Consider the following 22,540-nt stretch of genomic DNA (forward strand, 5'->3'; position numbering starts at 1 on the left):
CGGGGGTGGTCACGCGTGGGCCCCCGGCGCTGTTACCCCGCGGAGGCTCGTTTCTCGGGCGGGCAGAGCGTCAGCGGGACACGGCACGGTAAGGGGGTTGGGTCCCGGCAGCGCTCCCCTGCCGCGCCCCACCGAGCCGGGCGCCAGCGTGGGGTCTGTGGTTTCCAGCCCCGCCCGCGGGAACCCCCCATTTCTTTGCCACTCGGGGTGCTCCGGACCCCCACGGGCACGAGATACTGCCCGGAGGGCATCGCCCGCAGCCGCCTTAGCAGCACCGCGAACAGCTTGGAACCCCCAGCTGTGAAAAACTAAACTTTTATTCCTACTTTTTTCTTGCCTGTTTTTTTAGCCGTTACCGACCCGCAAGAAGATATTTCATTTTATCCTGCTGCCGCCCGCCGCACGCAGTGTCAGGAGAAGAGGTGATGCTCTGCCTTTCCTGGGCTCTTTTTTTTTCCTCTCCTGCCTCTGCCCCCTGGATCCTTCCTTTTCCCTCCAAACTCGCAGCAGAAAGCAAGCAGGAGGCACCAGGGTCTGCGGTTTATAAAAAACGGCAAGAATAAAGGGTGCAGGCAAATGATGGGCCAATATGAGGAGGAAAGATGGAGGCCTAAAACCAGTCAGCAGGAATGGAAATAATGGGAAATCAGGTACGGGTGTCGCTTTAGCCTTCGCTAGTAGATATTGATGGAGATAATTAATCTTTTCAGCAGTGCTTTTCTGGAGTGCTGAGTTCATACCCCGCGCCCCTACGAGCCGCGCTCGGCCCAGCCACCTCCTGTCTCCGTGTGGGTTGGCAGCTGGATGAGACCATCGTTGTCAGTCCCTTCCCACTGAAATTTCTATTCGATTCGATTCTACTCGATTCGATTCTGATTCGGTTTTCTTATAGGTCTCATACATGCGGCAGGTTGTGGCTGGGGAGCGCTGCTCTTCTCCTGGGGATGGTTCCCAGACCCTCTTTGTTTCCGACTCTGCAGAATGAGTGTGTGTACGGGGAGCTTTTCGCGCACCTCCCGTTTCAGGAGGCTGGAGATGACGCTAACTGCCTCTCCCCAGGGAGCGTGGGTTTGAGCGGAGCGTCCTGGGGACGCAGCCTCTCCCGCAGCTGTGTGGTCCCTCTCAAGGAGCAGCATCCTGACAGCAGGATGGCCTAAAAAAGAACGGACAGAGGTTTCTCAGCTTCTGGCCCACGACCGGACTTACTCCTGCAGGAAATGAATCAGCTAAACCTCATCACCAAACGCTTCATCATTTTAAAAAATTCCTGGTGCCAACAAAACCCTGCCAGACCCTCGGTCACTGAGACATCTTCCCATTCTTCCTCCCGTGCCTTTGCATTCAGCTGTTGCCTCTTGCCATTGTAAAGCTGTGACGGGTGGGGATGTGTCCTCCTTTTGTCTGTGCAATGCCAGGCTCCAGGAGGGGGGTCCCGCTCCTCGCCTCTGGCTTCCAAGAATGTCAGTAGCACTGAGAATAGCTTAGCAACAGCAAGGAAGACGTGCATCAAAATGATTCCTGGCTGCTTCGGCCGAAAGGCGACAATCATCCGGGGAGATGCTCAGGAAATGTTGTGATGGGCATCGTATCAACGCAGAGAGCGCGTCTCTGCAGTGACCTCTCTGTAACCCTGACGGCCTGTGGAGAAGACGGCTCCCACTCAGAGCTGCTTGGAAAATAACAGTTCGTTAAGCACAATAATTTTAAGGAGAAATTCCTAGTTTTGATTAGTTTTTCAATAGGAGATATTTCATGGCTCCCAGGTGGAGTTCCTGGATATTGTAATAAGTAATAAATAATAAACCAGGGTAAAGTGGATTATAACCCACCTTAGAAGAGTGAGAAGCTCAAAATTCACAGCACTTGTAGGGGTGTTGGCGGCTTTATCCCAGCAGCTAGTGTGAGCAGGGGGGTGCCCGAGGAGATAGTGGCTGTTCTTGGAGGCATCTTCCTGGCCCTATTCTTCTCTCCATACCCACTGTGATTTCTTAAAGATCTCAGTTCAGTAGTCCAAGAGCAGAACAGGAATGTTTTTGAAATAATGAGATTTTTTATAGGAAGTAGAAAAACGTCCCACTCAGCTGCAGTCACAATTTATTTGCAGGTGGGTGCTGCGTGGCTGAGGCCAAGGCTGGTTTCTTCAGCACCAAACATCGTGAGTCACAGCAGAGCCACGAGATGTCGAGGGAGAAGGGATGTGGTAGGAGTTAAGCATCTTGGTAGCAAAAAGCTAAAATCAGTACGATATGTAAATTAATATGCCAAAATATTTAAAGGTCTGGAGTCTGCTGGTGATCTTGGGGAAGGATTAGATAGGTTTTTTAGCAGCAGCATTTAATTTTAGAGGCTTCCATGTCCATGCATCCAACAATGAGACCATGTCAATGCCGTTTCCATATGAGCAGAACATCTCAGACCTGGGTTATAGTCAGTGACTTCTGCAGAAGCTCAGCTTCTCTGATAGAAACAATCTGTCGCTGTCCTATTCAAGGAGAATGAAGTCAGGCACCTTTTGCAAAATAATTGTCTTTTATGCTTCTGTTTCCCTGTTTTTAAAGTTAGCGTGCTGACACATCCTTTCCTTGCAGAATTTGCAGCAAGAAGAATGAACTGCACTACCGAAGACCTGAGCATTAAGGGAAAAGGGGAAATCCTTCAGCATCACATGACCTCTTTAAAGACCTGTGGAGGTAGAGTAATTCTGGTGTGAGCAGCTCTGGAGATCACAAGGAAAATAAAAGGCACCATGGTGCATGAACAGCGCTGCTAACACTACATCCTGCGCTCCTCCCAGGAATGACCTGCCGTGGAAAGAGCAGCAGAGAGCGAGCTTTGCTGCCCAGGGCAGGGTGCCACGGCCTCAATGAGTGGCTGCAGGAGTGATTTGCACAGTACTCCCATGGCTAGGATTGCATCCCGTCACATTTGCATCGCTAGGAAAGCGTAAGCGGAGCTCTTGGCTCGAGTGACCCCTCCTGATGGGGAAAAATTGTGGCTCTTGGGTTCGTGGGGTGCTTGTTACTGAAAGCAGTGGCACAGCAACAAGAGTCAAAGATTCTCCTCTTAAGGATTGCTCATTTGTACACACAAAGATTGATTTCATGGCTTTAGGTCAGCTATCCAGTGTCAGGGAGTGATTATTGCTATTCTACAAATTTTGAATTCCACATATAGAAACTTGGGAGAGCTTTACACACCCTCCATTCTTCTCGCCTGTTTTTTCTCTGTTTTTATTCTTTTTTATCAGTGAAAGAGGGAGTAGGATTTGCAGGAGAGGAGGAGGAGGGGAAAGACAGGAATTGTTCTCCCTCTTCCTTTTTTTTTTTTTTTTTTTTTTAAGTTATAAAACAGTTTTCCTTTTCAATTATAAAACACAGCCCACGCAGTAGAATTTAATGGGATTGGTGTTGGTTTCCCTCTTGACTCCCTCTGCCTAATTTGTTTCTGAGATGATGGGGGAGGAGGGGTAGAGACAGGGCTGGAGAACAAACCGGGGGAGGAGAGGGCTGCTCAGATGGCAGCAAGCTCAGGGTGCATTGTGCTGGGGTGCAGGCCATGGGAGGACCCCCGCATTGGATGGGCATACAGAGCTGACTGCACCCCAAAGGCTCTGCGGTCCAGGAAAGGCAACTCTGCGGTGAAATAACACCCCAGGTTTAATCCTTGCATCACCCTGCGCCTGCTCAGCCCAGGACCTATTGGTTTGTCATCATCCCATCACGCCACCAATTATTTTATACTTGGCACCTACTGCAGAGTGGGGCAATACTACTTACATGGCAGATTCTGCTCTCGGTATTTTTGTTCTGGGAGCATCAAACTGGGGTGAAAACAGGTCGTGCTGCCTTTGTTTTGCAGCCATTCCTTACCCCACAGTCTCTCCTCCCCTCCTCAGCTTTTCGAATACAACCCTTCTATGAACATGCTTTATAGGACCAATACTTCATATCCCTTTGTTTACAGAGGAGGCTAATCTCCATCAGATTATGAAATCAGCTCACATGCTTCAGTGGTATTACCCACTATTGATATCCCTGTTCGATCCCTGTTGAGCTCTCTTTGTTGGAGGTAACCCTTTCTCTTACCTCTTCTAAGCTGATTTCTTAGGCCACATCATTCAAGCCCCACATCCCCATGGTATTTAGATGTAGTAAAAATGACTGAGGGGAAAGTAAATGGCAGCCAGTGAGCCAACTAAACTGTCTGACTATTAATGGTCCTGTTAGTTGCAAATTTACTTTACCACAAAGCCCCCAGCATGTAATCCTTAGATGAATGCCTTTGATTGTGAGGGAATATTTACAGCTGACCCTGCCAGCAGTCTGCAAACCTGCAATGGGCCTCCTGTCCCACATTAAATCCGCTGGCATCTGTTCCTGGGTTCTTATCAAGCACATGCTCTGTTGGTGCAGTGTTTGGGCTGTAGCACTCACGGATACGGTGGGCCTTGACGAATAAATCCCCACATTCCTGCGAAATGCTAATTCTTGTGAACGTTGTACGTTACAGTTTGTACCTGCCTCCAGGCATTGCCATCCACAGGGAGATTTACAGATGGCTTTGATTCCTGCCGACTGCCCCTTCCCCGGGGCAGGTCCCTGGTCCTGATGCTGGACCACCCTTCACCAAGAACAAACTTCTTCTCGGCCACTCTTTGTTGTTCCATTTTCCCAGACATGCCTGAGTGACATGAAGTGATTTTTATGACAATTTTTTTCTCTTTTCACCCCTGAGCATACCTTGCACTCATCCCCAGGTTGCTCTGACTGAGCATGTTGTTCTTGCAGGGACCCTCAGGTGGTCCTACGCCACCTCCAGCCACAGCAGAGCTATGCAGGAGCACAGGCTGAAAGCCGGCAAGATTTCAGTGTGTCCTGATGCCTGTTCCCTGTGTCCAAGTGTAATTCAGTGGCTTGCCATTCCCAGCATGTCCCGTGGTATGTGGGATGGATCCAGACTGCTTGGCTTCTTTGTGTCAGCCAGAAGACCCAGTGGTGGGTGGTGGGCCTGCTCCATCCACTCTGCAGGCAAGGATGTCCTTATGTCTGTGTTGAGGAATGATGGCTATTTTTTCTCTTACGCCTTTACTCAAAACCCATGCTTTTCCACCCAAGCTGTATGAATGCTGAGCATGTTTGGGCTTGAACATGGACTTGGAGGCAAGCCTGCTGGCAGTGCAGAAGTGTCATGAGTGGCCGGGGAGGGGGGGATGCTTGTTTCTGCTCCTTTCTGAAGCCCTATTTTGGTGGGGGGACTGGAGAAATGTCTCAGAAGATTGTGGTCACTTAACCCTTCAGATGGTGGATGGTGAGCCCACAGTGGCACTTCTGCTTTAACTCTCCTGCATCCAGCAAAGGGAAAAGGTTAAAAAAATAATAAATTACTAACACTGCTCCTATGCCATTTTTGTAAGTGGAGCCTGGAGCTGCTAGAGAGTCCAGAGAGGAGTTTGGGGGGTGTTTGGTTTAGGGATAGCTTCAGAGTGTACTCACTAGTACCATCGGTGAAATGCACTCAGGAGTACCACTGGTGAGATGCACTCAGGAGTGCCATCAATGAGATGCACTCAGGAGTACCATCAATAAGATGCTCTCAGGAGTACCATCAGTGAGATGCACTCAGGAGTACCATCAGTGAGATGCACTCAGGAGTACCATCAATGAGATGCACTCAGGAGTACCATCAGTGAGATGCTCTCAGGAGTACCATCAGTGAGATGCACTCAGCACTCAGCTGGACTGCAGCTCGAGAGGAGACTAAGAACTGGAAGAGCAGGCAGTGGCTCTCCTGACTCCTTAGATGGTTCTGTCAGACCAGGGCACAGCTCTGGCTTTGGGCTTATTTCTGGTAGTTAGCAGCTAAAAGATCTTGCACACTGGGATTTTGGCAGAATAATTAGAAAGCTGATAGCTCCTCCTTCTCTGAAAACTTCCCAGATTAAACCCCAAACCAGCCATCTGGAGCTTCATTTTCAGCACTCGTAAATCCACTTTAAATTTATCTCAGTGGCACTCAGGCTTTCAAAACTGATCATGTAAATCTGGATGGACACCAAAATGAGGAAACTGAGCATGCCATTCAGCTTCCCAGTGCCTACAGGAAATGAGTTATTTATTCAAACCAATTAATTTGTTACTTACTTTAGAAAAGCCCTATAAATACATATAATGTTAGTTCTCTCCATTATTGCTAATTTGCACCCAAGCTTTATGGTTGCAAAGCTCAGGAGATTCTTCCTGGGCTGTTGTTGGGTCAGACAGCTCATACAGGAGTTCTTCCTCCCTGTTTGCCTGACTACTGATTTGGCTGGTGTTTAGGAGATCCTTTGGCAGTATTTTACTGTGATTAATGTTAAATGGGAATGGTATTTTAAACCACAAACACAAGACTTTATGCAGCATCTTCTGTTGGCTTTACTTATACCAACAATATTATTAATTTAATTTTTCACCAGCTTGCACGTTTTACTTTGAGAACCCATCAGATATCCCATACCCAAAACCAGTCTTGTTCCTCAGTGTCTCAATAAAGAGGACATCTATCGCATCTGTGTGCAGTGTGTGCAACATGAAGATGGGAGAGAATGAGATGTCCCTGAGGATGCTGGTCCCTCACCAGGCTCCACCTCACCCTCTAGCCATTTATTCCTAATTGCATGACTTCTATTTATTGTGCTTGAGTGTGTGGATCTTATTAGGAAGAGTTAGTAGCTCTGTGATTAATTAAGAAAAGCTTGGGGCACTTCTTAGTACTTTGTACTTGTGTTCCTGCCTGTGATGTACATACATTGCTGATATTCATCCAGGGAACTCCCAGTCCAAGGACAGACCAGCAGACAGATTAAGGTCAGGGCACAGGGAAAACAAGAGGGCTTTTCTGTGCAGGTCAGTTACATTCCGGGCTGCAGCCAGAGCAGGGTGGGCAGCAGGGCCAGGGAGGGGATTCTCCCCCTCTGCTCCGCTCTGGGGAGCCCCCCCTGCAGTGCTGGGGCCAGCTCGGGGGCCCCCAACAGCAGAAGGACCCGGAGCTGCTCGAGCGGGGCCAGAGGAGACCACGGAGATGCTGGGGGGGCTGGAGCAGCTCCCCTGGGGGGCCGGGCTGAGAGAGTTGGGGGGGTTCAGCCTGGAGAAGAGAAGGCTCCGGGGAGACCTTCAAGCGGCCTCCCAGGGCTTAAAAAGTCTGTCTGTCTTTCTTACAAGATCCCTTTAGTAAGGCCTGTAGCAATAAGACAAGGGGTAATGGTTTTAAACTAAAAGAAGATAGATTCAGACTAGATCTAAGGCAGAAATTCCTCCCTGTGCGGGGGGTGAGGCACTGGCCCAGGGTGCCCAGAGCAGCTGTGGCTGCCCCCTCCCTGGAAGGGTTCAAGGCCCCCTGGGCTGGGGGAAGGGGGCCCTGCCTGGGGCAGGGGGGCGCACTGGGTGGGATTCAAGGTCTCTTCCAACCCAAACCATTCTATTCTATGGTTCTAGGATATGCTTCATGGAGCAGGGCTGACCTTTTTTAAGCAGAGCACAATGCAGGAGATGAGAGCAGAGACCTGCTGGGCAGGCAGGACTGGAGAGCAGTGGCTGCAGACCTGTCCAGTCTGGGGCACGGGTGCAGTGCTCGTCTCTCCGACCACCTCTCCACGCGTAACGCCCCTTCCTTGCCTTTGCAGTGCAACCCCATGGCCTCTGCCTCCCATCCCGTGCCCGTGCAGCCGCTGCTGCGTCCCTGCACGCTGCAGGTCCAGCACCTGGCCCAGTCACGGGGTGGCCAATGGCCACGGGATGGGGAGCTGGAGCTGTGCTACCGAGCAGGGACCCGTGTTCAGAAGATGCCTGCCACAGCCTTGCCCAGCGGTCCCTACCCAGCATATGACCTTCCCGAGCACCAGCATGTGACTGGGATGTGCAGGCTGGAAGAGACCATGGGGAGAGGAAAGGATGGAGAGGGGGAGGGCGGCTCAGCTAGAGAGGATTAGTAAGCCTAGGCAGATAGGAAAAGCTCTGAGAGGGTCTTGTGTCAGAGGTGTTGCAATAGTGAAGGGGGAGGTAGCTGGATGGTTGGAAGACGGAGGGAAGGAGCGAGCCAGGAGGGGTGGATGAACTCAGAGGTGGCATTTGGGATCAAAGTGGGGAAGCCCGCGTCTTGTGGAGAGGAAGATGCTGCAATTGTCAGAGCAGGAGAGAGCATAAACTTGGGGATAATCTCCGACAACAAGAGTAGGAAGGAATGAACACAGAAGCCACTCACTGGGATGATAAATGAAGACGCTGAAAGGGTTGCTACAGTCATTAAGTTTGCAAGAGAGTAGATGTTCAGGGCTGTAGCTTCTTGCCATGCTGGAAGCAGAACCCTGTCTGCTGGCTGCAACTTTTGCACTGGTTGTGTTAATAGGCATCATTCAACCTTGTTTCACAGGGTCTGGGCAAATCTCTGCCTTGGTTCAGAACAGAGGGGGCTGCAGGGGTGACAAAGAAGGGTCGTGCCTGCAAGGACCGTTCCTGCCTCAGGTCCCTCCATGAGGTGTCTGCCAGCAGCGAGGTGGAGATGCAGAAGCCCCTGGAAGAGAAGAACAGGTTTGACTGTGGTTTATCAGCTGATCCAGAGGAGCTCTTGTCCAGGGCAGCCACAAAAAGACAAAGCAGATAACAAGAGAGGAAAGGAGGAGACTTCTTTGGTCCATTTTGAATAGGAGATGCAGTGTGACAAATGGATGGAGTTTGAGGCTGTGTTTCATAGCACAGGGCACGCTCAGCTTTAGAAATGTTGTCAGGATTCACAGATAAAGAAAAGTTGAGGTTGGGAGGGGCCAGCTAACCCCCTGCAGCTCAAAGCAGGGTCAGCCAGGGATGGTTGCCTGGGATATTGTCCAGTTGTTTTTTAATACTTCGAAGGACGAAGACTCCACAACCTTTCCAGACCACTGCTGTTCCAGGGTTCAACCACCCTCACAGTAAAAAAAAAAAAAAAAAAAAAAATTTCTCTTATGTTTAAACAGAATTCTCCATATTCTACTTTGTGCCTAAACCGTGGGTGCAAATTGTGAGCAATATACCTGATTCCAGGGATATTTTTGTTTTCATTAACCAAAAGCACATTTAAACCGGTTCTTCTTGGTTATGAGCTAAACAGGTTAGAGCAAACGTAAGCCCAGGATTTAATTTATCCCCAATAGTGTTTATGATCAGGCACTTACACGATGTCTTTATTTACTACTTTACTCATCAAGGTGATTGGCTGGTCCATGCCTGGCAATTATAGCCAGGAACGAGCAGTCATAGACCTGCACAACCTGCGTAAATGGTTTGCTGGCAAGAAATACACTGAATAAACACAAACTTCAGCTACAAGGTTATTTAATCACATAAGAGGTTTATTTTACCAGTGATTCCCTCCTAGCTGGGCGTGCAGGGGGTGGATGAACCCATAGCTCTAGGACAACATGACAAAAATGTTGAGTATTAAGACAATATCAACAATTGCTGTGGATTTTTGACCACACTCCTGGCCAGCTGGTCACCAGTAGCAGGAGGAAGGTGCTGTGCCTGCTGCGTCACGCTTCAGCAGTGGTGATGGTAAGGACAGATGCTTAACTGTCGTGACGCCGAGTTCCCTTGGCTGTTTCCTCACTCCTAGACTGGGTACAGTATACACAGGACAGAAATAAATAAACTGTGTAGCTAACCTCTTCTTGCAAGGATTCGCTTATGTTTTAGGTCACAGGGAATCAAAAGCATTCCAGTTCTTCACATGTTCTAGATGATACACTTATAATGATTTATATGCATAAACATACACACACACACACACACACACACAGACATATATATAAATAACTTTATGATGTATCTGCTTAAGTAAGGAACTTTTGGCCCCCTGTAGAAGCATCTCTTCTTAAAAATTACAGGGAGAAATTATGTAACATAATTGAGCTCTTCAAGTGACCAAGACAGAATTACTGATGCGGAGCAAAACTCCTATAGTGTCTTGTCCTGCTAGCAATCATCACTCCATCTTCTGGAGCTGCATTTCCTTCTTTTCCAAGCCCACAGATCTTGCCTGGGCCAGCAGATGTTAGGACGTGGTTGTGGAGAGTGGCTTAGCTGGAGGACTCACCTACCACGTGCCCAAATGCTGCTGTTTTGCTGACCGTGGGAGGAAAAGGCAAACAATGGGAGTGAGCTGTGCCTCTGGAAGAGCTGCACATCTGGGAGGAGGAGTGCAGAAGCCCATGGGCTGGCCAGGAGACAGAAGTTCAGGGAAAGAAGGTGCAGGCAGCTGTCTGAAGGCTGGAAAGCTTCAATGTTTCCAGCATTCAAGCTGGTTTCAATTTAAAATGTCTTTGTCTTCAAGATTTTCTGCTTAACTATTAGGACAAGCAATCCACTTGTATGTAATTTTGTGAATGACAGTTAATATCCCCACATAACCCTTGGACTCAAAAAAACTGGGTCTGCAAGATAAATGCCAAGAAATCTACAAAAAAAAAAAGTTGGAGGAATTGGCTTCCGTTCCTGTGCAAAGAACAGGTCAATCCCCGCTCCTATAGCACGGCAGACACGCGGTGTGTTTTAGCGAGCCAGAGTTAAGCTTGGCTCATCAGCCCCAGTGGGTCCATCTGTCATGGGGATTTTAGCACGGACTGTCCTGTTGCTCTACCTGCCCCTGTTATGAATTACTGCCCCCAGGCAAGGCAGCAGAGGCAGATGTGAGCCTGAGCAAACAGTCAGGCACTTGAGCTGTGACAGAGTAGGAGCTAAAAGTAATGCCTTGACTGCTGAACCGGCTGGCTGAGGACAGGCACAGGTTGGCTTCTGTTGCATCTGTTGCAGGGAGGTCCTATGGCTGGAAGCGAGCTCTTTTTGGTTCCAGTCCTGCTGCAAAAACACAGCCCTAGCCAGTCTTGGAGTTTCCTCTGGCCAGGAGGGACGGTGGCTATCAAGCACATTGACTGATTGTCACTTAGGGTGACATTTGGCTTGGCAGTTCCAGTAGAACTGATAAAAGGATGTTGTTTATTCACAGCTAAAGCCACCACAGGACTTATTTGACACAACAATCCTGTACCTGTACACTTCTCACTGCCTGCTGGGCTCTTCCAGGTCTGGTGAACTGGTGCAGCTCTCTTCTAGCCCCAGGAGCACACCCAGAGAGGTGTGAAGCCAACACATTGCAGGCTCCTCAGCAGAGAAAACCTGCAGCAGGAAGGGTGGGAACATCTTTGCTAGAGAACAGTCTCTGGCCTTCTGGTTTAGGATGTGGCTTTGAAACCTCTTAAGGGAAGAAAATTGAAGGTGGGTCTCCCACATCCTGGGAGCATGTTGTGGCTACCTCACTGCTGGGTTAAGATGGGCACTTTTGCTTTCTTTTACTGCCCTTGTGATGAGCCCTTTCTAGGAAGATGCTACCAGCAGGAACTTCCAGAGCACAAAGTAGGGGAACAATTCAAGTCTGAACACAGTTGGACGTTTGATTTCAGTGCCTGCTGAGAGAGTGAGTTCTTCCTGGGCACGCACAGCACAGTCCCCAGGGCTGGCTGGTATGGACAGCAGAGCTAAGGGGGATGGCACCAGGGGAGTTTAAAGTCTTATGAAGTTGAGATTCCAGGCGGCAGCTGCCTCCTACACAGGAGTTTTCAGGAACATGATTTTGGACTTACATGCCTAAATTTTCTGCCTAGGATCCAAAAGCTCGAGTCAGCTCTTGCAAGCTAAATATCCAAGGCAGCTGGTGCACTGGGGGAATAATCTGGGTAAATCTCAACAAGGGTGCATGCTCAGCTGCCCCAGCCCTGATCCCAGCACCAGGTATGTGTTAGGCTGTCTCTGAGAGAAGTAGTTAACCTCTCAACAAAGATGAAAACATGCATCTCATTTCCTGACACCATCACAGAAGTTCCTACCTCTACACTTTTACCACCGCAAGCCCTCAGCAGCTGATCTTAAACAGTTCCACGTGTCAGGGAAACAGAAAAAGCAAGTAACAGAAAATGCACCCTGTTTATTTTGGATCCACTGATGAACACAACAACCCTGATAATTCCCACCATGTATCAACGACTTATGTTTCACACCTCTTCCAGCTCCGAACCTATTGTTGCTTCTGTGCTCTGCTGCTAAGAAGCAGCTGCCTGGAAAGGTGCTTCCCATGGAAAGGCTGGATTCCTCCACCAGCACTGGTTTCTCACATGGAGACATGCAGAGGGGCAGGCAGAAACGGTGAAGGAGTCAAGCTGCATTCACATGGGCTGTGAGAGGAGATTCCCACAGTACGGTGGGGAAAGCCATGGAGGTGTTTGAGGACCTCAGCTTTTGCTAGTTTTAATTTATTGTGCCTGGGAGCTTAACACTCTTGGAAATAGTACGGTTCTTGTTCCATAGGAAGAAAAACTGAAACACACTAAGAAAGAGTTGGAAGTCATCGCTGCAATTTCTTTTTACATGTTTACTGGTTCCTCTAAGTCATGAGAACCCGGGGGAGCTGCTTTTGCTTGTTTGTTTATTTTTCTCTAGTAACACTTGACTTAAAAAGGCAGTTATGCATTTATTTTGGCGGTGCAACTCCTTCTTTGAATTACCACTGTTCTGAGATGGTTGTGTGTACTGAGGTCCTGAGTGCCTTCTAATCACATGGATGAGGATGGAAGTGCTAACTGGTGAAAACCGATATTTTCTATCTCAAAGTAAGCACCCATGACTGGAAGCTAGTATGTGTTCTTGTAAGTGTGGGCTCCTAACTCTTCTTTTCATGGCAACTTTGTATATGAAAAGAAAAAATGATATTTGCCGCATCCTAGCAGGTTTTCTTGGTTTGAGATCGGTGCTTAGAAGTTACTTCGACACTTTGCAGAAATCTTCTCCATGGAAGCAGAGTAGAAAGCACATTTTAAGGGAGGTGGAGAGCTACAGTCACAATTCAAGCTCTACAGTGTCCAGCCACTTAAATATTTCATAGAATCATAGAATCATTTGTTTGGGTTAGAAGGGACCTTAAAGATCACCCAGTCCCAACCCCTCTTCCATGGGCAGAAACACCTTCCTTTAACAGTTAAATTATTAGTTCAAATCTTTTCTTCTTCCCCATCTGGGTAAAATCCTGGCTTCAAGGCTTTGAGGGCTTTCAGTGCTAAACATGAGATCCAAAAATAGCCCCATGGACAGAGCATTTACATGGCCAGAAGATCTTGCTCTGCTCTCCAGGTTTCCAAACTTGGGAGTTGAACAGGGTCTCTCTTGTGCCAGTGAGGTGCCTGGACATAACTACCAGCCCCTCGGGAAGATGTTTCTCTTTTTTTCCACCCTGTCAAACTTTTCTCAATGTCCCCCTTTGCTGGAGCTGGGCACCACTTTCAGGAAATGCTTTGGTTTTATTAAACCACCACTTCGTCAAATTTCCCGAGCAGTTCTAGCTGCAAACACAGCCTAAAATGGAGAAAAAAAAAAAAAGGACTTTTTTTTTTTTTTTTTTAAATAATGGTGCAGTAAAAGCCAGTTGCAAGTTATAAACATGAATCTCTGTAGTCTCATCCCTTGGACACCTCTGTTAAGCGACGGGCTCTATTCCCATCCTGAGCCGCCATCTAGCTGCAAGCCCTTGCGCTTGCTCCTTGGTCTGGCCTCAACCGATCTCCGGTCTGCAAACAACACTTGGCCTTGAGCTGAGGGTTAATAAAATTGTTTCTCTTGGCTCCAGCGACAGGCTTGCCTGGATTAAAAAGAGGTCTCCTCCCGGAGAGCGGGGAATCTGACAGTGCGCGGCCCTGTGGGCGCCGAGCCCGGCGCCATCTTGCGGTGTGGGGGGTGAGGGGGGGGGGGGGGGGAAGGCCTGTGCCTGCGGGGAGCCCCTGCGCAGCCGCGCCCGCACCCCCCGCACGCAGACACGAGGCCGCGGCCCGGCGCACACCCACGTTTTATTTTCACACCTCGGCCTCTCACGCGGGACCGTGACGCCCTGACCGCCGCGCGTTTGCCGACGGTCCCTCCCAGCGCCCTTCGCCCGGCGCTCGGCGCAGTACTACGGCGACGCTCCCTTGGCGGAAATCCCGCCCGGGCTCTCGCGAGAGTTGGAGGCTCCGTCCGCTCCCGGCATGCCTCGCTCTTCCTTTTCCTGCTGCAGGCCCTGAGGTGAGGGGGCTGTGGCGGGCGGGGAGCCGCGTTCATCGGGCGCTGTCTGGCCCCGTCCTGCCCAGGGCGCCCCGGGGAGACGAGGGTTCGGTCGGCCTCTCCGGATGCCCTCGGTATTTTCGGGGGATGGCGCGGGGGAAGGACGGGGCAGGGGATGGCGGGCGGGGGGGGTACGGTGAGAGCAGGGCCTAGTAGGGAAAGAGCATGGCTGCGGTGAAGACTTTCTTAGGACACCTTTGGATTTCATTATGAAAAAAAAAAAAGTGTGGTTTCTGAGCAGCAGTCGGTAGGAAGGTGAGCAACCCAGGTTCTGTATGTCTGCGTTACAAGTTTAATCTGGAATTTCGTCATTGCTTTGCAGTTGAGCTCCCAAAATGGTGCGCTACTCTCTGGACCCGGAGAACCCCACGAAATGTGAGTTTTTATTCCTGTACGTCGGTTAGGCACCTTCACCGAATCCACTGAGGTTTTAATTCCAACAAACGGTCTTTCTCCGCAGCATGCAAGTCACGGGGATCCAACCTGCGGGTGCATTTCAAGGTACGCAGTGTGTGCGTATGGGAAACGCAAATTCATCTGCTTTCTTTTCTTGTTAAGGAAGTGTGTTTTACTCTTCTGTGTTATTACATAGTTACTCAAGGGTGGTAGCGTAGGTTTATGGCCTGGGCTTGCTTTAGCTGCTTGTAATCGATTTCATCCAGATCAGAAATTGGATCAGAAGTGTGAGAAATGCTCAGCTGCTAATTATCAGCGGCAAGGTGGTGTGTCTTAAAGGGCTTGCCGTCTAACACAGATAATAAAATACAGTAGTTAAGCGGTTGCAGTGAATTTAGGAGAAGGAATTGGGCTACTGTTAAATAAGCTTATTTGCTGTAGATTGCGTTGTAGGTTGTTTGGAAAGAATGTTTTGTTCATCTGAGCATGCTGCTGGGCAACAAGGATGGTGGTAGGGGGAAGGCTTGTGGGTCAGGATGTGGATTCCTTTGGAAAAGGTTTAGGTGCAGGACACCTTCGAGTTAACCACAAAACCAGAGCTGAGTGGATGTTTTTCTGCTCAGTGTTACATAGTGCAGGTGAAAAGAGATTTCACTCCTTTTGGTTTGCTCTTTTATTGTGATAACCTAGCACTACAGTTACTCTCTTTCACATTTAGTATGCTGTCTTAAGCACTGATGCCGTATCCTTAGTTTTTCTTTTGGAGCCTTTTCTCCCTTTAAAAATTTACTTAGAGGTAATTGTACTGCTTGTACCTGGTTTGTATAGCTTGTTTTCTCATTGCTTCCTTTATGGCGCTGTATTTGGCGTTTTATTAGGAATTTATTCTTTAGGGTCCTACTTATTTGGATTAGTGGCCAAAGAGGAGCTGTGAAAAGTGTAAACATTCACCTTTTAATTTTGCTAGTTGGAAAGATACAGCCGTTTAGTTAAAAAAAAAAAAATGCAAATTGAGTAATGGAAGTCCTGCCAAGAATTAGTAAAGTAGGTAGAAAAAAAAAAAAAGGCATTGTTAATTATTCTCTATTATTTTTTTTTTTTTTGTGTACGTGCTGATTTCAAACCGTGTTTGTAGCAAAAAGAAGGGGATCCAGGAAAGGGAGAGGAGTGCTTTTGCTGGCGGGGTGGCTTGAAAAGGTGGGCTAAGAGGGACTTTGCTGTGCTCTGCGTTTCTAGAACACGCGTGAGACCGCCCAGGCCATCAAGGGCATGCACATCCGCAAGGCCACCAAGTACCTGAAGGACGTGACCCTGAAGAAGCAGTGTGTGCCCTTCCGTCGTTACAACGGGGGGGTCGGGAGGTGCGCCCAGGTGAGGTCCGAGAGGAGAGAACATGGGAAGGAGCTCAGCGTGGCTCCTTGAAAGATGATGGTGAGACGACATGGAGAACAGTCAGTGGTTGATGATAATGTTGTATTAACCTGCAGGAGTTACTCTTTAATTCCAGTAGAGCAAGCGTTGCATCTACTTGCAGTGCCCAGTCATCGATAAAATTTTAAGTATTTTGATATGCAGCCTTACTAAAAGGGGAGGTGGTGGTAAGCTCGTGGCGTGCAAATGGCAAGTTGTCGCACCAGGGCAAAAAGGGAACTCTCCTCTTCTTCCAGGCCAAGCAGTGGGGCTGGACGCAGGGACGCTGGCCCAAGAAAAGCGCCGAATTCTTGCTGCACATGCTCAAAAACGCGGAGAGCAACGCTGAGCTCAAGGTGGGTTGTGCAGAGGTGGTTCAGTGCTGGGGGTTGTGTGGCAGTGCTCCTGAACCAGGCGGCTGGACAGGGTTGTACAGAGGCTTTGGTGTGCTGCCTGTTTGGGTTAGGCTGCCTGCATTTTTTTGAGTTAAAATGCAGAGGAATAGTTTTTTTACAAGTAGCTAGTTTGTGTGTGGTTATGGACTTTAGGTGTGGTTTAGGTCTCTTAAAATCTACAAAACAAAGCAAAACCTGTGGACTCTTGGTCAATTTGTTGCTTTGTAATATACTCCATGTTTAATTTGGTGACTTTGATGGCAGTGATGACTATCTTAGGACACCTTTGGAATAACTGTGAAATACTAATTCTCTTCTGAGCCATCACCATCACTTTAAATCCATTGTGACCTGTGGAAGTTTTTTTTCTGAATTCAGCTAGTGCTCGCCTTGTAAATACTCAGTTCTGTGGCATCACCGGGTTGAGATGAGTGTATGTGGCGGTGGTTATTCATATTTTTGCTGTGGAGATTATTAATTTGAAGAGAAAAGTCAGAAGTGTTCTCTCAACCCCTCTCTCTGCCAGGGTCTTGATGTGGATTCTCTGGTCATCGAGCACATCCAGGTCAACAAGGCTCCCAAAATGCGCAGGCGCACCTACAGAGCGCACGGCAGGATCAACCCCTACATGAGCTCCCCCTGCCACATTGAGATGATCCTCACCGAGAAGGAGCAGATCGTTCCCAAGCCGGAAGAAGAAGTTGCTCAAAAGAAAAAGGTACTGAGCGTTGTACCCTCACTCGTTTTTAATGTCACCAGCGAGAAAGGGGAGTGTTCGTGTCCTGCGTTTTTCAGACAAGAGGGGTTGCTGTGATGACTATCTTAGGACACCTTTGGAATACCCATGAAAAAAAAAAAAATTCTTTCTGAGCAACCTCACTATTTATTGTAAACGCAGTGTCGAGAACTTAGGAAAATGGTTTCTGCCACCCAGGTGGTTGGTTCTTCCCTCCCTCAGAGCAGTCACAGCGTTCCCTGTCCCTGCGGGTGAAGCTGTGATGTGTTAGGATAAAATTGACATCGATTTGACAGTCTGAGCAGTGTCAGTGACACGTCCTGAAGTGCAAAGTGTGGTTAGTGGATCGTTCTGTAAACGGGTGAGGAAATTTCTCACAATTGTCAGCACACCTTTCAGAGGATGACTCTAAACTTACTTGTGAGGTGTTTCGGGGAGGTGTGGTTTATCACTTTCCTCATTTCTGTGTGTGTATTTTTTTTTTTTTTCCCCAGATATCCCAGAAGAAGCTGAAGAAGCAAAAGCTAATGGCTCGGGAGTAAATCTGACTCAGCAAATGTACATAAATAAAACTTTAAAAGTTAAGGTTTATTGTGTTGTGCAGCTTTGTGCTTTGAAGGCTTTTCCTGTAAATCCGCTCGGTTTCGGAGCCGCCGGTGTGTCGCAGGGGTGGGGGACAGCCATGGCTGCAGTCACAAACTCTTATTTCACATGGTGGGGGTATGTTGATGACGTAGGAGTGTTTTCATGTATAAAACAAGATAATTGGAAACAGACCGCGGGTGTTGCGTGCCTGCAACGCAATTGGGAGGGTCTTAGGGGTTGGGGAATTGGGAGGGGTCTGGGGGGGGGCGATATTTTGGCCGGGGGTTCTCAGGGTTGGGGTATTGGGGGGGGCTACGTATTTGGGGGGGATCTCTGGGGGAGGGTCTCTGCGAGGGGAGGCCTGGGGGGGGTTTCTAGGAGGGGTGTATTTGGGAGGGGCGGCTCGGGGGAGGGTATTTGGGGGGGGGATCTGGGGTGGATATTTGAAGGGGGCCTGGGAGGGGCGTATTTGGAGGGGGGTCTCGGGGTGGGGTATTGAGGGGGGTCTGGGAGGGGGGTCTCGGGGTGGGGTATTGAGGGGGGTCGGGGGGGGGGGGCATTTGAGGGGGAGGCTGAGGTGGTATTCGGGGCAGTCTCGGAGTGGGGCGGTTCTGGGGGGGGTTTCCCGGTCCCTACCGCGGCGTCGGGGGTGGGCGGGAGGGCACCGCCCACGTGACGCGGACCCTGCCCACGTGACGCGGACCCCGCCCGTCTCCCATTGGCGGCGGGGCGCGCGCCCGGCGGAAGCGCGCCGGGCCTCGTTTCCGGTGCGGCGCGAAGGGGAAGCGGCGGCTGGTGAGGGGCTGAGGTGAGCCCGGGGCCGGGGCCGGGGCCGCTCCCCGGGGGGGGCCGCCCCTCCGCCCTCCCGCCTCGCTCCCCTGCTGCCCTTCTGGGTGGGCGGAGCGGCTCCGTTAACCGGGGGGGGGGGGGGGCGGGGGGAAATCCCGAAATGTAACGGTGCGCGCTGAGGGGCCGTGCGGTTTGGGTCTAACGCCTGTTTTTGAGAGGGGCCGATTCGGAAAACCCCCCCCTCTGCGCCCCGGCCGTTAGCTCCGCACCAGGGGGAGGGGGAAGGCCGCCGGTGCTCCGCCGTTACTGTGAACCGGGGCCTGGGGGGGGCTGGCCTGGCTCCGGGGGAATATTCGAGCCTCGGCCTGCGGAGAAGCAGAACGTGTTACAGAAATTAGGTTTTCTAGAATGGGTCATCCTTTATGGGGGAAAAAAAAAAACCAAAACAAAACAAAATCGAAACAACCAACCAACTCCCCCCTTTTGTTCGCGTAGCCCGTTTTGTTTTCTGTTTCCGTAATAGTTGACAAACGAATGAGCTACACGTGGGAAACAAAGACCGAACGTACTTAAATTTGCAGTGTCACGTCTCTTCTCTCGGCTGACCCCAATATGTGGTGGTTTACAGAAAGGAACAAAAGCGTGTATGACAAAGAAATAAGCTTGCTATTAGAATGGGACCATTTGTCCTTTTACTCTTTTTTTTTTTCTTTTTTTTTTTTTTTTTCCCCACTAAAAATTGGTTGCCTGCTAGGCAGTCGACAGAGCATCACCAAACAGTGGAAGAAACTCGTGAACAATGTTTAAATGTCTTAGGAGGGCTGTTACACTTCCGCTGACTTGCCTTTGCATCTGGCAGGGGGTATGACATGTTTTTTGGTCTGGAATCTTGATGTGAAGTGGCTGCAGAGGCAGAAAAACAGCCTGGGGTGTTCCCTCCAGCTGTGCTCTTTAGCTAATGAATAAATCCACAACATCTGGCTGAAAATTCAGTATCTAGGATGTTCTGGTGGAGAGAGTAGTGGAATTGTCTTGTTGAATGGCTTTAATGGGTTACCTCATTTATGTTGTCTCAGTTTAAGATCTGAGCTACATTTGAAGTAGCCAGAACGACACTTGGAAGTAGTCAACTGGAAATTGGTATTCTGTTGTTCCACTGGACCTGGCGCTAAAAATCTTTAGGATAGCTTAAAAAAAAAAAAAAAAAAAAAAAAAAAAGGGAGACTGATCCTAAAACAAATGTACACATCTGCCTCTTCATTCTCCATCCTGGAAAGCTTTTGTTTTGCTTCTTAATGTAAGAATTTAGATGTCAGCAGCCTAGAGAGGAGGACTGTGAAGGGCAGAGCTGTGCTGTGCAGCGGCGTGTGTCTAATATATTGCTCATCAGCATGGAGAGCGACAGCTCTAATCCGACTTAACTGCTCCCTCTTCCTGTTGTACCTTTCTGCCCCTGCGCTGTGGCTTTCTGCATTTTGCATCACAGACTTCAGGCTGTCATTTCTGAAGACTTTTTACTGGGTTTGGGAGAGAGAGATGGATTAATTTTCTAATAGTTTGGCCAATTGTATGGGACTGGTGTGGGATCAAGCGATTCCAAAATCTGTGCAGTAGGAAGGAAGTAACTCGTATTCACCTCTCAAATCCTGACTAGGATTCTCTTCCCCCTCCCCCTGACCTGCCCTTCAGAGGTAGCAAACCATTAGGTGCATTGGAGTCCTGCCATTTAATTTCACCTTAAATAAAAAGGGATTGAGAAGAAGTAAGCTTTTGAACTCTCTTGTAATATAGTAAGAACTGGGCTAATATCTGCAGCTCACCGTGTGTGGTTTAAACAAAAACTTTTATTTTCTGAATTTGTTTTTCTAAGTTCCAGCTGTCAGACTGATAAGTTAATGGCAAACTCTACTTCTGTTTTTTTGTTAAAATGTCAAGAATGTTTCCCTTGTTGAGGACTTCATAACATTGGAACACACAGCATTTTTGAAACTTTAACAGTTAATCTATAATTAGAGAATCTTTTATGTCTGAATATCAACTACAATCTTTATTCATTATTTAAGACTACTTTCTTAGCTCGTGGCATAAAAAACACTGTTATCCTAAGTTGTTGTTCTTTTTCCTTTACCAGCTTTGTCACAGAACAAGGGGAAGCCATGGTGTGCATTCCTTGTATTGTCATTCCGGTTCTCCTCTGGGTCTACAAGAAATTCCTCGAACCTTATATCTATCCTGTTATTGCACCTTTTGTTAAGCGTGTATGGCCTAAGAAAGCTGTGCAAGAAACAACAGCCACAAAACAAGGTCAAGGAGGCAGCACTGGACATCCACAGGCACCTTTAGCCTTGAAAAGAGATCAGGAGGATGAGTCTGGAATTTATAAAGTAAGATTAATGCATTTAGCTAACCAGGGAAACTCCAGATAAAGCCCCCAGCAATAGTTCAGGGTGGGTGCCACAAAAGAGTAAATATTTGGGTGTTTTAACAGATGTTTTTGTGGATATTTTCTTACAAAAGTGAGTTACTGGTACTGAGCCAGCTAGAAATAGTTGATTCAAGGCAGCTTCTGGTAGGTTTTGGAAGGATAGGAATTGCACCTGTTTTCTGAAACAGCTTAGTTAATTTATGTTTTTTTTTGATGAACGGCTATTTCACAGAACAAAGAAGTCAAATAGTTGGTGCATCACACCAGATACATGAAGCAGAATGGAAAAAAAACCTCCACACCTTTTAAGCCAGCTCCTCTGCTCGTAATGGGGGAAAATGTTTAGTGTGTGTAAATTGTGCATTTATTATTTGACTCCTCTAACCAAATGCTAAGATTTGTATATATTGTCTCTGCATTCATTCCCCCACTCCCTCCCTGAAGCAGTAATTATCTGTAAATCTAAAGAGACACCACTGCATTGGTTCCCACTGCACATTTCTTCATAGATCTTCACTGGCCTTGCTTCTAAAAGCCATTTTCATCACCAGCTGCTTCTGTTCTGGGTGTGAAGTCCTTTCTTGACATCCCATTAATGATGCTATCTTGTATTTGCAGTTTGAAAGCAATGGCGTTATGAATGGAATTACTGCAGAGAGATCCACAGAAGTTTTTGACAAGAAAATGGATTAAAGGAATTAATTCATAAGGATTTTATTCCCTTCTGTCTGATATGAACTGGTGATATTTATCTCACTTTGGCACTTATTTTTTTGGCACATGTTAGCTGAATAAAACCCCTTATCACTTACAGGAGAGGATCTTTTGCCACTAAAATGGCAGCTAGAACATTTAGTTTAAAATGTTTAAGAACTGAAGTTCTTTATTTTCTTCACTGGAACTACTTTTCATCTATAATCTATTTGGTGTGATTAGAATTTAGGTTAAATAACATGCATAAATCTAGCTTTGGAAGGTAAATGTTACCATAGCATCTTAGTTTCACTAACTGCTGGTGGAATACTTCATGCTTTCACTTTAAAAACTATAGCTGTTCTTGACCTTGCTGAAGAACTATGAATTGCATTGTGGCAACATAGATGTCATGGTAAATTATGATGCATTTAGATTTTTCATGTCAAATATGTGGATGAGCTAAAGGAGTTAAGCAACATGAAGAACTTACTTAGTTCTAAAAACTAAGAAGGTCTTGATTTGATACTTCCATTAATAATTTTCCTTGAAACATTGTGCCTTTCTTTCCTGAAGAGGAGCAGCAGAGGCATGATGCAAGACAATTGTTGCTTTATGGTCTGTTGTGGTGGTTTAAAATGGTGCGGTTCTGTCTTCTAAAAAAAAAGTCTAACTAAAATCTCTTCTAACATGCTTGTGGAATTTTAATTAGAATAAACCAGGATTCTATTTAAAAATAAGTTGCTTTGTACAATTCTTTTTAGGCTGCTAAGCTATAAATATTTAAGGTTGTAAAAAAATCTTTGGAAACCTGTAGATGGGGCCTGGGCAGAAGGAGGTCACAAAACTACTGACTTCATGATAAAGGAAGTGAACTTGGCACGTCCAGTGTTGCATCCTCCTGGGAAGATGCATTCTGGTACCGACTTGCATCCCAACATTGTAGTGCAACTGTGAAGCG

At 48.0% G+C, this 22,540-nt stretch overlaps 2 protein-coding genes, 2 long non-coding RNA genes and 3 other non-coding genes across 8 annotated transcripts; 6 read left to right on the top strand and 1 right to left on the bottom strand.

The window, feature by feature from the left end:
* Nucleotides 1-9: 9 nt before the first annotated feature.
* LOC116965870 lies at nucleotides 10-5,153 on the top strand. Its single transcript, XR_004409744.2, has 3 exons — nucleotides 10-88; nucleotides 350-650; nucleotides 2,589-5,153. It is a non-coding gene; the product is annotated as an uncharacterized LOC116965870 (long non-coding RNA).
* A 4,187-nt stretch (nucleotides 5,154-9,340) lies between these two features.
* Nucleotides 9,341-13,983, bottom strand: LOC122154641. The gene is made up of 2 exons (XR_006166675.1): nucleotides 13,910-13,983; nucleotides 9,341-13,409 (listed from the first exon to the last, which is right to left on the bottom strand). It is a non-coding gene; the product is annotated as an uncharacterized LOC122154641 (long non-coding RNA).
* Nucleotides 13,984-14,049: 66 nt separating this feature from the next.
* RPL17 (ribosomal protein L17) lies at nucleotides 14,050-17,672 on the top strand. Of its 2 annotated transcripts, none has more exons than XM_033011119.2 (7): nucleotides 14,050-14,111; nucleotides 14,473-14,525; nucleotides 14,611-14,651; nucleotides 15,783-15,917; nucleotides 16,214-16,312; nucleotides 16,878-17,069; nucleotides 17,582-17,672. In XM_033011119.2, exons 2-7 carry the CDS (start codon nucleotides 14,486-14,488, stop codon nucleotides 17,627-17,629), a joined length of 555 nt encoding a protein of 184 aa, XP_032867010.1. In that variant the 5' UTR covers nucleotides 14,050-14,111; nucleotides 14,473-14,485; the 3' UTR covers nucleotides 17,630-17,672. The 2 variants fall into 2 exon arrangements, with proteins under 2 accessions (XP_032867010.1, XP_032867009.1); XM_033011118.2 differs by having other exon boundaries at nucleotides 14,107-14,224.
* Nucleotides 14,320-14,392, top strand: LOC116965877. The gene has a single exon (XR_004409754.2). It is a non-coding gene; the product is annotated as a small nucleolar RNA SNORD58 (small nucleolar RNA).
* On the top strand, nucleotides 16,610-16,676 carry LOC116965876. Its single transcript, XR_004409753.1, has one exon. It is a non-coding gene; the product is annotated as a small nucleolar RNA SNORD58 (small nucleolar RNA).
* LOC116965875 lies at nucleotides 17,157-17,226 on the top strand. The gene has a single exon (XR_004409752.2). It is a non-coding gene; the product is annotated as a small nucleolar RNA SNORD58 (small nucleolar RNA).
* Nucleotides 17,673-18,376: 704 nt separating the features above from the next.
* CUNH18orf32 (chromosome unknown C18orf32 homolog) lies at nucleotides 18,377-22,316 on the top strand. The gene is made up of 3 exons (XM_033011120.2): nucleotides 18,377-18,480; nucleotides 20,593-20,845; nucleotides 21,505-22,316. Exons 2-3 carry the CDS (start codon nucleotides 20,618-20,620, stop codon nucleotides 21,577-21,579), a joined length of 303 nt encoding a protein of 100 aa, XP_032867011.1. The 5' UTR covers nucleotides 18,377-18,480; nucleotides 20,593-20,617; the 3' UTR covers nucleotides 21,580-22,316.
* The last annotated feature ends 224 nt before the right edge of the window (nucleotides 22,317-22,540 follow it).

This window comes from Tyto alba, unplaced genomic scaffold, assembly GCF_018691265.1.
Source record: "Tyto alba isolate M040663 unplaced genomic scaffold, T.alba_DEE_v4.0 Super-Scaffold_42, whole genome shotgun sequence".
In the NCBI taxonomy this organism is placed as follows: domain Eukaryota; kingdom Metazoa; phylum Chordata; class Aves; order Strigiformes; family Tytonidae; genus Tyto; species Tyto alba.